Source organism: Chiloscyllium plagiosum, unplaced genomic scaffold (genome assembly GCF_037043375.1).
Source record: "Chiloscyllium plagiosum isolate Xiang-an unplaced genomic scaffold, Cpla_swu_hap1 HiC_scaffold_16, whole genome shotgun sequence".
Lineage (NCBI taxonomy): Eukaryota > Metazoa > Chordata > Chondrichthyes > Orectolobiformes > Hemiscylliidae > Chiloscyllium > Chiloscyllium plagiosum.
Window position 1 is genome coordinate 66,169,638 of NW_028270154.1, and position 16,032 is coordinate 66,185,669.

Here is a 16,032-nt window from a genome sequence, read left to right on the forward strand (position 1 = left end):
TAAATGCGAGGTGATGCATTTTGGAAGGTCGAATTTGAAAGCTGAGTACAAAATTAAGGATAGGATTCTTGGCAATGTGGAGGAACAGAGGGATCTTGGTGTGCAGGTACATCCCTTAAAATAGCCACCCAAGTGAACAGGGTTGTTAAGAAAGCATATGGTGTTTTGGCTTTGAGTAACAGGGGGATTGAGTTTGAGTCGTGAGATCTTGTTGCAGCTCTATAAAACTTTTTGGTTAGACCGCACTTGGAATACTGCATCCAGTTCTGGTCGCTCTATTGTAGGAAAGATGTGGATGCTTTGGAGAGGGTTCAGAGGTGGTTTACCAGGATGCTGCCTGGACTGGAGGGCTTATCTTATGAAGAGTGGTTGACTGAGCTCGGACTTTTCTCATTGGAGACAAGGAGGAGGAGAGGGGACCTAATTGAGGTATACAAGATAATGAGAGGCATAGATAGTCTCTGGCTATCGACTCTATTTCCTAGGGCAGAAATGACTAACATGAGGAGTCATAGTTTTAAGCTGGTTGGAGGAAAATATAGAGGGGATGTCAGAGGCAGGTTCTTTACACAGAGTTGAGAGCATGGAATGCGTTACCAGCAGCAGTTGTGGAAGCAAGGTCATTGGGGACATTTAAGAGACTGCTGGACATGCATATGGTCACAGAAATTTGAGGGTGCATACATGAGGATCAATGGTCGGCACAACATCGTGGGCTGAAAGGCCTGTTCTATGTACAACAAACTTTGTTTTAATCAGCACCTTATGAACCAGCACTCTGGTAAACTGGCAAAAATTATATCCCTCGAATACTGAATTTTTTTTCTTATTCTGTCCAGTTATTATAGTTTAATTTACCTCAATGTAAACATACATCTTGTTCAATTGAATGGCTGCATGAGATATCAACAGTTGATTCAATTTTTGAGTTCATTTCCCCTCAAATACTGCAGTTTGCCAGGATGTCCAAGTAGTGAGTTGAAGGTGCGAATGAGAAGGCTCTGTGCCACTAAGTTTTTTTTTTATTGAAGGAAAAGTTGCATTACCATTAGTGACGTATGCTATAAATAACGTATAACTGTATATGTACCCCCCTGTATTACATTTCGGTTTCATAGTTTTTTTTACATTGTGTATGTGGATCTCTTGATTATCTGGAATATTTAATCAGTTGGCGCACGCCTGATCCCATAGGTGTCGGATAATAAACTTTCTGTATATAGATCACCAAGAACTGTCGGAAATACTTTATGCAACATTTCATACTGTGCAGAACTATTCCTTGATAAAATAGGGAATACAGAAGATCCTGGTTGTGTGCCATAGACTTGCCCTTTCCTTCATGATTCACTCATGAATTGAAAAGCAATTCATTACTTTTCTTTTATAGGAGATGTGATTCTGCAAGTGGGGAGCTGAACATACATGATTCATGATACTAACTTAAAATAATTAAATCTTTATGGATTATAGAATCCCTACATTTTATAATACAGTTCACTTAATTATTTCTAACCACTTTTTTTGGACAATTTCTGAGACTCCGGGCAGGTGGGACTTGAATGCAGACTTTCTTGTCGAGAGGCAGGAGTGTTAAAATTGCATTAGAGGACCAGTTGAGGGTCATTTTTTTTTCCACTGGAGATGCATTCATGTGCAGGGACTTTTTCTCTGCAAAGAAAACAAATGTGTTCAAATCTTGTATCTTGTTGAATTACATAGGAGAATTGGGCAGCCATTGGTTCTCTGGTTGAGGTGTTGCCATAGAGAAAGCAATCAACGGCGTGTCAATCACTCGGCGTCCTTTTTTCTCTTGTATGACTCATGGTTATTTAGGATTCTTGTGTTTGTCATAATGATCTTGCACTTTGTCTTTCCAGCAATAAATCATTAATATAGGTGAATTTGCACTTTTTGCAAATGTGCACTGATGGAATTTTATGAATCATTTAAACTTGTCACAAAGTTAATGTGGTAGTTCAGAATTATTTGTCAGTCATTCCTTAACCAACTTTACATGTTTCTGCTGTCTCAAAACATGTTATTCATTCTATTAGGATTGCTAATTAGTCCAAATCTGATTCTTCCCTTTTTTTAATACCAGGAGGTCTAAACTCTTATGCTTCTGCAGTTTCAATTTTTTTTAAATGTACCTCCCTACTGCCTCATCTCTGAGAAACGGCTTGTAGTTGTCTTTATCATTAAAACGGTAACTTTGTGTTTTCCTCTTTTTCTCTCTAACATCCACCTTTCCCAACATGTGGCTCCCCATCCTGGTGCAAAGCTGGTTGACGTTCAAAGTTTGTGAGAAGATTTGTAGCTCGGTTGCTCGTTGTTGTGGTTCTGTTCACCGAGCTGGGAATTTGTGTTGCAGACGTTTCGTCCCCTGTCTAGGTGACCTCCTCAGTGCTTGGGAGCCTCCTGTGAAGCGCTTCTGTGATGTTTCCTCTGGCATTTATAGTGGTTTGAATCTGCTGCTGGTTGATGTATTTGGCACCCTGATTTCAAGGATACTGTACTCCTTTTGAACAGTTAAAATCCTTTGCCAAATACAGAGGAACCCCGATTATTCGAACGAGATGGGTGGACACTTTCGTTCGCATGATTGATTTCCTCTGGGGTTCGGAGGTTTTTGTGAAGTCTAGTCCCCATTCAGGAGACTAGGCAGTAGCACACCGCATGTGAGCATCTCCCTACCCACCCCCTCCCCCGTCCCCAGGTTGGTCAGACTGTACACTAACAGTAAGACTGCTGCAGTCTTTGTGGGGTAAGTCACCAAATAGCACGCGCGCACAACTTTTTACTGCAACTTTTTGACAGGTTCCACCGTTGCCCTGTACAAGACAATGTTGGAGAGATTGTGGGGAAGTGGGTTTAGGGTTCACCTGTGTGGGGAGAGAGGGGGAGGGTGGGAGGTCAGTCATTTGGAGACTGCGCATGGGCGCCTGTCGATGTCCAGAACTGTTCTCAGTAGCACTTCGGTACGCCGAATTAGTTTTTAATCATAGTACTCGTAAACAAAAGACACGATCAGAGATGAAACAGCTCTTTGACGTAATGTTTCTATCGGGACCTTGAGTTCTCCTTCGGATAATCTGATATTCGGATAATTGATATTCAGATAATCAAAATTCCTCTGTACTACCTATTTTCAATTTGATTTTATCTCAGGTGCATTGAACTTTCACTGTGGCCTAAATCTGTGCTTGCAAGTACCGGTTTTAAACTCTTGAAATATTTACACTGTGCAGTTGGTTGTGCGATAAAGCATTTTTCTTCAACACTAATTATAACGTGATTGAATAATTTAGACTGTTATTGTAGAACATGAACTTTCCTTAACTGTATTGGCTGTAATGTGATTCTGGCACCATTATTTTAAACGGTGCGGCTATTGTATAATTGTCTTGGACGTGAGATCGCATGAGAACGGAACTATTACATTATATCAGAACCACTTTACTGAAATATCCATAATTAAAAGTGTGAACTTCTGACTATTTTGCATTTCCCATGTCAATTTACACCGATTATTGCTTGTTCATCACCCTGCTCTGCCTTGGTGTTTCTCCCTGCATTTCCTGGCTCATTTGAACTGCTCTTCTTAGTTCCGTGCTTATATTTTCTGACCACAGTGTTGCCTTTGCTGTTCCTAAGGATCTCATTGACCCTGTTTTGCTCATACTTGTGCTGGAACTGGTGCCATGTACTAAAGAAGTTAGGGCAGCTTCCAATGGTACGTTGGCAGCCAGCATGAGCCGCCTACCACTTCTCCCTGTCCTTCAGCATTATCTTGGACTGTTGGTCTACTTGCCCAGTGTTCAATCTTGATAAGCTTCAGTGCCCTCCATTTAAACTTATCAAGCTGTTGTACTGTAGCACTGCAGTTGACCACTGATTCTACACCCATCCTCGGCAATGATTTGCAAATAGTTCATTCATGGTTCATGTGTTTTGACAATAGTTTTTGGGGATTGAAGTTTTTACAGTAGGAAGTGGAGTAAACGCAAGCTTAGAGGCTACTACACTTTAAAGATTTGGCCACGTTCATTTACAAGGTTAATTTATGGAAAGGTAGATTCATTTAAAACAGCAGGTGACTGACCTTAGCAGAAAAAGTGGAGGAGTAACCTTTTTTTTTTGTGGGCAATTTGGAGTATGTCCTTGTGGGTCTGCTCTCTTGGCCTGACCAAGTTGGCTATTTAACAGGACCCAGTAACAGCAGGCCGTGGAGAGGGTCAAAACTGCTGAGTGCCCATCTTTTGATAGCTATAGCTTATGTCTGGGCCCCTTTTGAAGAAGGAAGATGTGGTGTCCACCAACACTATTGATCTCTCTTTTAGAGAGTGGCTACAGCAGGGGTTTTGTTTCCCCTTCAAACCCCCCCAAAACCTCTGCCTGATCTCTGATCGTCTGCATTGTTCCTAACGAACTTTGAACATAAATTAATCAATTCAAAAACAAGGGTTTACTTGTGGTGACTATTAGATGTTGTGAAGATACTGTGGCTTTACCAGGTGTATTTTGACCTGATTCTGTTTTTGAGGTTTTAAGGCAGAGTTAATGAGCAGTCCATCAGAACCACTAGAGTAAACAGCTTGTGAGGCCTTGGATTTTTTTTGAAATGTTGGAATAAACATAGCCTGAAAGGGTGTGGTTAAGCTCTCCCAGAACTGATTTCACCTATTACATTGTGGTCTTGAAGTGGAAGCTATTTCCCCCTCCTCATTTAAAGCCAGAAGCCGGGTGTTCTCTTCCTTCAACTGGAGTTGCAAGTGAGACCATCTGTTTTCTGATTTGACTGTATGGCAAGGGTGTGTTTATGGGATGTTACTACATTGGAGTAGTTAATTTGTAATAGTTACCGTGTTCTGTTAAGTTTTCCAATAAGTTATTTCTTCTTTTCTATTTTAACTAACTATGGTGGATGAGCCCAATGTGTTTTGCTTTAAATCTGGTAGCTTGACCAATTGAATTACATCTGGAACGCAACACGTTGCATTTATCTTTTAAAATTAAAAAAAAAAGCATTTAGACCAATCTTCTGAATATTTTGAGCAAGTTTGGTCTGGTCCATAACAATGAGGAGAAAAACACAGGTGATTAGGGGGAAGAAAATGTTCAGTTTTGTGTGAGAGAACTTATGACTTCAACAAAAAAGGGGGGGTCGGAAATGAAACCTGTCCAATTCTTGAAGTAAGGCAGTCCAGAAAGCAATTTTTGTTTTGGTTAGAGGTAAACTAATTTAAGTGTTTTGTGGATTTCAAAGGAGTGCAAAATACGTTTTCATTATTTCGATCAAAGGAGTTTTAAGAGTGAGACTTTTAATCTAAAGGGCGCTATGGTGGCTCAGTGGTTAGCACTGCTACTTCAGTGCCAGGGAGCTAGGTTCGATTCCAGCCTTGGGTATCTGTATGTGCAGAGTTGGCACATTCTCCCAGTGTCTGTGTGGGTTTTCTCCAGGTAGTCTGGTTTCCTCCCCCAATCCAATGATGTGCAGGTTCGGTGCATTGGCTGCGCTAAATTTCCCATAGTGTTCAGAGATAAGTAGGTTAGTGCATTAGTCAGGGTAAATGTGGAGCAGTAGGATAGGGTTATGGGTCTGGTTGGTTACTCTTCGGAGGGTCAGTGTGAGCTTCTTGGACCAAATGGCTTGTTTCCACACTGTAGGGATTCTATGATTAAAGATCTGTTGGAGGGTATTCAGAGCATACCACGTTGTCAGAGATTGAAACTTGAGATTCTGTAACTTTAAATTTTTCTGCTTTTTGCTGAGAAATTTGTTTAATTGCAGCTTGGACCATGCATGTACAGTTTGCCATTCACTGAGAAGATGGTCAAAGTAACTAACAGGCCTGTGAGCAGAAAAAAAACCTAATTTCATCATTCGCTATATGAAGTGCAGATGAGTCTCAATGTCTACTTGAATTTCAGGAAGGAACAGAATTTGTTTCATTACATTTAGTTTTCTGCTGTTTATCCTTTTGAATCAGTTACAGAATTTGGTTTTGATCTGAAACTATTATATTGGTTTTGCATTGACTGCTTTGTTATAATAGCTCAAGTCTGGGAAAAGATTCAAATTTACTTTTTTTTTCATTAACAGGCAAATAAGCATGACAACAATCAACACTCAGAACATTAGCTTCAAATGGGATCCGAAAAATCTAGAAATAAGGACTTTGGCCGTGGAACGGTTGTTGGAACCTTTGGTTACACAGGTGATTGTATCTGCGACTTTTCCCCCTCCCTAAAACTGTCTTTCATTACAGTACCTTGCTCTTTTAAATTCCTCATTGCCTCTAACTGTTACTCCAACCAATCCATTCGATCTGATAGGATTCGCAACCAATGGATTATATTGCAGATATAATCCTCAGTAACCTGTAAACTCTCCCTAAACTCCTACGTCCAACAAGAAGAGCATATCACTCTACTAAGGGCCACTTTTGCTTTTTCCAATCTGCAGTTCCAGGAAATAACAGTCTTATTTCTCTATGAAACACTGCTCCAGGCTAACCTAATACATATGGCCTATATTTTTAAGTTTAATCAAGAGACCAATCTGTATAAAATATATAACCAAGAAAGAACTCCGCTACTCACTACTACAGGCTTAAAGCAAGGCCACACTTAAAACTATGAACGTAGCTGTTTCTATGCTGTGACTCTCCCAAACAGGTTCATCCATGATCAGTTGTGAATTTCGCTTTGTTAATTTTCTCAGACACACTCCAATGTCCACTGATTCATGAGTTCAACAGCAAAGGCAGTAACTGCACAGGTTCACTCCTGTGTCTTTTAGCAGTGTGGGTTTCTTTGTCTGAGCAGGAGAGAGAGAGACGGACAATGTGCTGCCTTTGTCCTTCTCCCTTTTAGTAGTGTCATTATTTTGACTTTGTTTTGGAACTTTGGAGGAAAAAAACAGTATATAAAACAGTAATTGATGCTCGTGGAATTCGAGGAAATCACCTCCAACACCTTAAATACCCCAAAGAAAGAGCAGCCTGTAATTGCCAGAAATCTTTCCTGTCTCCATCTTGGATGATCCAGAATCCTCCTTGGCTTTATTAAATTGAAGAGGGTGCTGAAAAAATTTTAAAAATATTATTGGTACTGGAAGTTTTGAGTTATAAGGCTGGGAGTTCTTTTCGCTGGAGGAAAGTAGGTAAACCTTTTAGAGGTTTATAAAATCATGAGGGGCATGGATGAGGTGAATAGCAAAGATTTTTTTCCCTGGGGTTGATGGGAGTTGGGGTATTCAAAACTAGATGACCTATTTTTAAAAACGAGACGAAAGCTATTTAAAAGGGACCTGAGGGTGCAACCTTTGTTTTTGAACACTGTAGTTCATGTGTGGAATGAACTTCCAGAGGGACTGGTGGATGCCAATAGTTAGAATATTTAAAAGACATCTGGAGAAGTACATGAATAAGAAATGAGGGGTATGGACCAAGTGTAGACAGACTGACCAGGCATGGACTGGTCGGACTGAAGGGTCCGTTTCCATGCTGTATTATTCTGACTGTCAGAAATGTTTCATATGTGGAACGAATTGCTAGAGGAATTGTTACAAATTGAAAAGACGTTTGGACAGGTACATGAATAGGAAAGGTTTGGATGGATATGGGCAAATGTGGGCAAATGGCAGTAGTTTAGTTTGGGGAAACTTGGTTGGCATGGATGAGTTGGACCAAAGGATCTGTTTCCGTGCTATAATACTGGATGCCTGTGGCGTGGCAAATTTTTTGACCGTCGAGGGCATGTTGGCTTCATTCTGCGCATACAACTTGGAATCAGAATTTGTTGGAAATCTGGAGTAGGGGTTGTGAGCCTCTTTGTGTTTCCCTTATTTCTGTATTCGAGAAGTGTTTTTCATGCTGGTTAAATTTATCAATTCAATCATAACCTAGTATCCAATCTGGGCCTTTTTAGATCTTGGATGCTTTTGGAAGCCTGTCCCCCAGGTGGTTGATTTTTCTTTCATTCAAGATTTTATCACAAGCTGTCCTTCCTACTGAAATCTCTCGTTTCTTGATGAGTGGTGACTGTTTAGTTTTGCCACCATTCCAACATTACAAACCTCTTGGAGTTAGCCCAGCTTGCTGCTGAAACCTATGGATGTGACAATTCCAGTGCTCTCCTCTGCAGGTTCAATTTGTTCAAACTCATTGTTTATTTGTATGTCCTGTTCACCCAACACCCTATTCTTACTAGCTTAAGATTCATGTTTTCATTTAAATCCCTGTTTCTCTGACTTCTTATGGCCATGTACACTTCTACTCTGACATTTCCTGAACTTTGTTCTTCTAACTTAAAATATTTCCTCTTTTTTTTTTGTTCCACAATTAGTTATTACTTTAGATTAGATGTTTTGCAATTCTCTGTTCGATTTTCCTTTTTTCTCCTTCTAAAAGCCTTTTTCAACATCAAGCCTTTTTTTGTGGCTTGCCATTCATTTGATTCCATCGCTGTCAAGTGTGTTAAAGATCCTATGTAAATTCAAGTTACCTTTTACTCTTTTAATGTAATATCCATTAGGACTTTAAGACTAAAATTATACTTTTCAGGTGACAACCCTTGTTAACACCAGCAACAGAGGGCCATCTAACAAAAAGAAAGGACGCTCTAAGAAAGCCCATGTTCTGGCTGCTTCTGTGGAACAGGCAACACAGAATTTCCTGGAGAAGGGTGATAAAATTGCCCATGAGAGCCAATACCTGAAGGAAGAACTAATAGCAGCTGTAGATGATGTACGTAAACAAGGTGAGTGTCACACCATCTGAACTAAAGGGTAGCGCAGGTACTTGGATGTTATTGTATGATGTATATTTTTGTTTCTATCACAGACCATGGCACCATGTGAATTTATTATGCAAAATATTTTCGCCTCTGCAAGACAACCACTACTTTTTCACCTATTAGTTGCACAAATCTTAGGAAGAGAGGGCATGAAAGAAAACTATATTGAATAGCTCAGGTGGTACAAGGGCAGATTTGATTGAAGAAGTCCAATGTTTGTTACCTTTCATACCTTTTCACCTTATTCGTATGTTACGGTGAGGCTGTACTAGGTTATAACGTGTGGTCCTGGTGGAAGCTTTAGTTGTGTTTTTGCCTACATGATCAGTGTTTTAGACCTCAAATAACCTATCGTTTGAGAAGGATAATGTTTTTTCATTGCTATATTAATTTTGTTCACATTCACTAAGACTCCTTGATGATTGCATGAGACTTTAAAATCTGGGCTAAACCCGATTGAATGTTTGTTTGTGACTGAAGTGAAAATTCCTTGAGCTTGCATTTTTCTTAAAGGCTTAGCATTTTTATTGGTTGCACCTTTTCCAACCCAACAAAATCCTTCCAGTCGTAATTGTTGAGATTGCACATAAATCCCAGAGTTTAACTGAGCCAATAATCGATATAATGTCGCTATAACAATTGCAGCTCTATATTCTTTGAAAATGCACACATTTCATCACCAACTTTTAAGTCCACCATTTATTGCTCTTGAAAAGGTGAAGATGGATTTTCTGCCTGGAACCAATCCAAGTTGTATAGTATGGCTATGCTTTAAGTGAGGTTAGGAGGTAAATTCTAAGATTTTAAGCAAGTAATGGTGAGGGGTTGGTGGTATATTTCAAAAGCAAGATAGTGACAGTATATTTTGACAGGTTAAGTAGTCATTTACTGTGAAAGTTGAATGCACTTCTCACTGGGCATTTAACTTCTTAATCAGCATTAATACATTGTAATAAAGCGGTTTTTGTTACCTTCTGTAATAATTGTAGACTAGATCAGTGATTTTTCCTGTATCTTTGTTGTAAATTGTAAATCTGTAACTCTGGGGTCATCAATGCCATTTCAACAAATGTTCCGGGTTTAGTGACTACTTAAGAACAGATGCAAACTTGGAAAAAATATGCTGAAGACTGAATAAGGTAAGGGAAAGGAGCTAGGTGGAGATGGAGCCCAGCGAGTAAGTACAACAGTTAGGCAGACAAAAGAATGGCATTGGTGAGCCTGGGAGAAAAAGGAAGCTGGTAATAGGGACCATATGTAAGTGAAAATGGATTGGCTGTAATGAAAGCCGACTAGGACATGGAAGTAGATGTTCAGGCTCTAAAATTATTAGACTCCATATTGAATCTTGAAAACTTCACCATCCCCACGCAGAAAACGAGATACTGCTCATGTAGCTTGAACACTGCAGTAAGCCTGAGACAGAAATATTGACCAGGGTACACCATGGTGTGTTGAAGTGAAAGGTAACTGGAAGCTTGGCGTCATTTTTGCTGACAGAACACAGGTGTTCCACGAAGTGCTTGTCCTGTTTGTGTTTCCCCTTCCCAATGTAAAGGGTACCACTCAGTAAACAGCGATTAGACTAGATTGAGTGAAGTACAGGTAAATCACTGGAAGGTGTGTCTGGAACCTTGGATAGTGAAGAGGGATGAAGTAAGTGGGCAGGTGTTTCACCTTCTGTACTTGCATGGGAAGCTACTGTGGGAGGTCCTACGAGTGGAGGAGAAATGGACAAAGGTGTCCTGGAGGCACCAGTCTCTGTGGAATGCTGACAAGGAAGACGAGGGGAAAATAGACCTGGTGGTGTTCTGCTAGAGGTGGCAGAAATGGTGGCTGACAGTCCTGTGGATATGGATGCTGGTGGGATGGTAACATGAGGATGAGGGGGACCTTTATTGCTGTTGTGGGAGAGAAGAGAAGGGGTGAGGCATGAAGTGTGGAAGATGGATCAGACGTGTAGGAGGGCTTTGTCAATTGTGGTGGTAGGGGATTCAGCACATAGTTAAGAAAAAACGTTGGATTTTTCTGAGGCCCTCCTGCAGAAAGTGGCATAATCAGAACAGATACGATGGAGACTGAGTAACCGAGAGAATGAAATGAAATGACTTGGAGACTTTTACAGGCAATCTGATGGCTGACAGACTTCTTGGGTGATTCATGTGGAGTCAGCATTTCAGGAACTGAAGACCCATGACCATCTCTGATCAAAGTCCAGTCTTCAACTGTCTGGAGATCTGAGCATTCATCAGCTTAAGCTGTCTTTCTGCATATAATATACTTCATGAAAACTGCAAGTAACTCTCGCGCCCATTTTAACCCACTCTTCATAGTTCACCCATTGTTTTAATGAATTGAGACGATAAGATGTTAGAGGTAGGCTATTCAGCCTGTTGACTTTGCTTTTAATTCTCAATTTTCCTGTCTTTTCCATTAACCCTGGATTCCCTTGCTTAAAGGTCTGTCTGTCTCAACCTTGAAGATATTTAACAATCTAGCATCAACAGCCATAGAAGTCTGCAGCACAGGAAAATGCTGTGTCAATCAAAAACGAATCCCTCCCTATTCTAATCCCATTTCCAGCACCTGAACCACAGCCTTTTATGCTTTGGCATTGCAAGTATATATTTAAATACTGCTTCAATGTTATAAAGCTTTATACCTGTACCACCCTTCCTATCCTTATCATCCTCTGCATGAATTTTTTATCCCCCCTCCCTTCTAAACCTCTTTTCCCCTTACCTAAAATCTGCCCCCAGTCATCGATCACTCTGCCAAGGGGAAAAACTCATTGCTATCTACCAAGTCTGTACCCCTGATCATGTTACACTGTCAATTTAACGCATGATTTTATTAAGTGATCGTATGGACTCTGGACGTAGACGACCACTTTGCCACATGATATTTTTACGTGGAAACTTGGGTTCTCAAGTAGGAAAAAACAGGTATAAGTGATTTATATTTCTATGATGTGTATGTTAAGGTGGATGTTTTAGTTTCAATTTGAATTCTGAGTGGTGCCAGCTGTTTGATATTTGTTGTGCATTTAGCTGAGGCTTGGAAGAAATTTTTGAGGTGAATATTTTAATGCTTTTGAAAACCTGACTAGATGAGGAAAATTTATTGGGAACAAGATGTTCTATAATGCAGTAACAGGAGTTCACGGAGTGTGAAAATGTCTTTGAGAGAAAAGTCAGATACCTGCAGCAGTCTTCAGAGTAGATGGGACAGGAGAAAGAAGTCCTGAGATGCTTCTGAAGAAGTCTGTGCAAGAGCAACTTAAGAAATGCTTTATTGTAGGAATGCTTGAGAAATTGATAGAGAGTTCTTGGAGAATACTTGTTTGTTTCATGCACGTGTGCAGAGACTTTTTAACACCAGGATCAAAGCTTCCTCTGTCAAATTGTAGAACTCCTTTTAAGCTTTATACAGATTACAGCATGCATATTACAATAACAAATATAATTCCCACATTTCAACATCCATGTTATCTTTTTCTCTCAGTCATTGTAGGTGTTTATTTCTATCCAAGGCTTTTGCTAACCACTAATCTTGAGAGCCCAAATGTATTTCTTTCTCATGAATTATGTCAGCTTGGTTGTTACAGATTACATGGCTAAAGCTTTAAACCTGACTAATTTAACCCCTTCCTTCAACTTAAGAAATGAGTTATAAACTGAGTGCACTAAGTATTAGGAGTTTTTTTTTAAAGAATTTCCTGAAGAGGCATTACCTAAAGAAGATGGCATCAAGTGAATGCACATGTTTGCTGCAAGTGCAGTCGTGTCAACAGAATAAAGATCTTTAAACTGGAAGCAAGTTGACCCTTGCCTAATGTTTTCATGTCTTTTAAACATCTTATTGAAGGAAATAGAGTTGAATTTTTATTGCTAATAACTGTAAGAATAGATAACATTTTTGAAAAGGTGTCAAATATAAATGTTAATGTCTGAGAGACTTGAGTCTCACATAAAGTGCAAGGTTAGTCTGCAGATGCAGAGGCAATTAGGCAAGTGACATGTTGGCCTTTATTGTAAAATAGAAGTTTTAAAAAAAGTGTTAGTCTCAAAGTTCTACATAATTCTATGCTTAATGTGTGTTTTCTGACCTTAGCTAAAGGAGTATATGCTTGGCTAGAAGCAGTACAGCAAAGATTCATTGGATTTAATTTTTAAGATGAGAGGGTGGTCATGTTCTGAGGTCAAATAAGATAAGCCTTTACTCTGCAATTTGAAAAGAGCCAATCTCAGTGGACCATGCAGGTCAAAGACAGATAGAGACTGATATCTTATTTTGGCTGTGGAATTTGGAATAATGGTGCACAGCTTCAGGATTAGGAGTTGATTATTTAGGACCTTGAGGATAAATTTTCTTCAGTCAGATTTGTAAATCTTTCAAATTATCTATCAGTCCTATGCTTGCTTGAGCAGTGAATATATTTAAAACAAAGATTGAAAGATTTTCCACCTCTTCCCATTAGGGAATAGAGAGAGTGGGCAGCAGTAGATGATCAATTATTATTGTATTGAATGGTAAAGCAAGTCTGAGGAGCCAGATGGATGTTTCCTATTTCTTATGTTCTTAGGAAGCCTTTTATGGCATTACCTTCTGCCTACTTCATTCCCCTGACTTAATTTTTGATTCTCAACGTAAACTGTTCCCTGCTTGGAGGTTATTGTCCATATTAACCCTATGGTTTTTATCAAATTTTTTCAAAGAGAAAGTAAGCACATTACATTGTACTCTCTGTTAAGCAAATAGAAACATACAGCAAAAACACAAGAAACTGGTGATGTAAATTTAAATCCCCAAATCGTTTCGATTGCCTTTGACTGATTCTTTGTCACATTTTACAGAACTAAATTTTAATGTTATTGATTTTAATAGAGGAGCTCTGACTGGCATACAAGAAAAATTTCCTTCACTTCAGGAACTGTTGAGGAATTGTTCCTTGTGGAGAGAAGAAAGTTTGTGTTGTGCCTAACAGAATGGTTTGATGGATACCTGTGAGATTGTCTAAGTTTCTTCCAGAGCATTGATTAATAAAATTACATATGCTTTATAGACAATAGGTGCAGGAGTAGGCCATTCAGCCCTTTGAGCCTGCACCGCCATTCAATATAATCATGGCTGATCATTCCTAATCAGTATCCTGTTCCTGCCTTATCTCCATAACCCTTGATTCCACTATCTTTGAGAGCTCTATCCAACTCTTTCTTAAATGAATCCAGAGAGTGGGCCTCCACTGCCCTCTGGGGCAGAGCATTCCACACAGCCAGCACTCTGGGTGAAGAAGTTTCTCCTGAGCTCTGTCCTAAATGGTCTACCCCATATTTTTAAGCTGTATCCTCTAGTTTGGCACTCACCCATCAGTGGAAATATGTTTTCTACTGCCAGAGTGTCCAATCCTTTCATAATCTTATACGTCTCAATCAGATCCCCTCTCAGTCTTCTAAACTCAAGGGTAATCAAGCCCAGTCGCTTCAGTCTTTCAGTGTAAGGTAATCCTGCCATTCCAGGAATTGACCTCGTGAATCTACGCTGCACTCCCTCAATAGCCAGAATGTCTTTTCTCAAATTTGGAGACCAGAACTGCACACAGTACTCCAGGTGTGGTCTCACCAGGGCCCTGTACAGCTGCAGAAGCACCTCTTTGCTTCTATACTCATTCCTCTTGTTATGAAGGCCAGCATGCTATTAGCCTTCTTCACTACCTGCTGTACCTGCATACTTGCCTTCATTGACTGGTGTACAAGAACACTCCGATCTCTCTGTACTGCCCCTTTACATAAATTGATTCCATTGAGGTAGTAGTCTGCCTTCCTGTTCTTGCCACCCAAGTGAATAACCATACATTTATCCACATTAAACTGCATCTGCCATGCATCTGCCCACTCACTTAACTTGTCCAGGTCACCCTGTAATCTCCTAACATCCTCATCACATTTCACCCTGCCACCCAGCTTTGTATCATCAGCAAATTTGCTAATGTTATTGCTGATACCATCTTCTATATCATTAACATATATTGTAAAAAGCTGCGGTCCCAGCACGGATCCCTGTGGTACCCCACTGGTTACTGCCTGCCATTCCGAAATGGAGCCGTTTATCACTACCCTTTGTTTCCTATTAGCCAACCAATTTTCAATCCAATCTAGTACTTTGCCCCCAATACCATGCGCCCTAATTTTACTCACTAACCTCCTGTGTGGGACTTTATCAAAAGCTTTCTGAAAGTCCAGGTACACTACATCTACTGGATCTCCCTCGTCTATCTTCAGAGTTACATCCTCAAAAAATTCAAGAAGATTAGTCAAGCATGATTTCCCCTTCATAAATCCATGCTGACTCTGTCCTATCCTGTTACTACTATCCAGATGTGCAGTAATTTCATCCTTTATAATAGACTCCAGCATCTTTCCCACCACTGAGGTCAGACTAACTGGTCTATAATTTCCTGCTTTCTCTCGCCCACCTTTCTTAAAAAGTGGTGTAACATTAGCCACCCTCCAATCCTCAGGAACTGACCCCGAATCTATTGAACTCTGGAAAATAATCACCAACGCATCCACGATTTCCCGAGCCACCTCCTTCAGTACCCTGGGATGCAGACCATCAGGCCCTGGAGACTTATCAACCTTCAGACCTAACAGTCTCTCCAACACCAAATCCTGGCAAATATAAATTCCCTTAAGTTCATGTCCTTCAACCACAGTTACCTCATGGAGATTGCTTGTGTCTTCCCCAGTGAACACAGATCTGAAGTACCCATTTAATTCCTCTGCCATTTCTTTGTTCCTAGTAATATATTCCCCTGTTTATGTCTTCAAGGGCCCAATTTTTGTCCTAACCATTTTTTTTGCCTTGCACATACCTAAAAAAGCTTTTACTATCCTCCTTAATATTCTTGGCCAGTTTACCTTTGTACCTCATTTTTCCTCTGCGTATTTCCTTCTTAGTAATCCTCTGTTGCTCTTTAAAAGCTTCCCAGTCCTCAGTTTTCCCACTTATCTTAGCTGTGTTATACTTTTTCTCTTTTAACTTTATATGTTTCTTTACTTCCCTCGTCAGCCACGGCAACCCATGCCTCCTCCTGGGATCTTTCTTCCTTTTAGGAATGAACTGATCCTGCAACTTCTGTATTATACACAGAAATATCCGCCATTGTTCCTCCACAGTCATCCCTGCTAAGGTATTGCACCATTGAACTTTGGCCAGCTCCTCCCTCAT

The 16,032-nt window shown here is 40.1% G+C and overlaps 1 protein-coding gene across 1 annotated transcript in view; it reads left to right on the forward strand.

Annotated features, from left to right (window-relative positions):
* The window catches only part of ctnna1 (catenin (cadherin-associated protein), alpha 1), a 160,540-nt gene that overhangs the window by 13,418 nt on the left and 131,090 nt on the right, over positions 1-16,032 (forward strand). Inside the window, exons 2-3 of the mRNA XM_043703889.2 lie at positions 6,107-6,221; positions 8,571-8,766. Coding sequence (XP_043559824.1) covers positions 6,117-6,221; positions 8,571-8,766 — 301 coding nt within the window. The 5' untranslated portion in view covers positions 6,107-6,116. The remainder of the gene's footprint in view (positions 1-6,106; positions 6,222-8,570; positions 8,767-16,032) is intronic.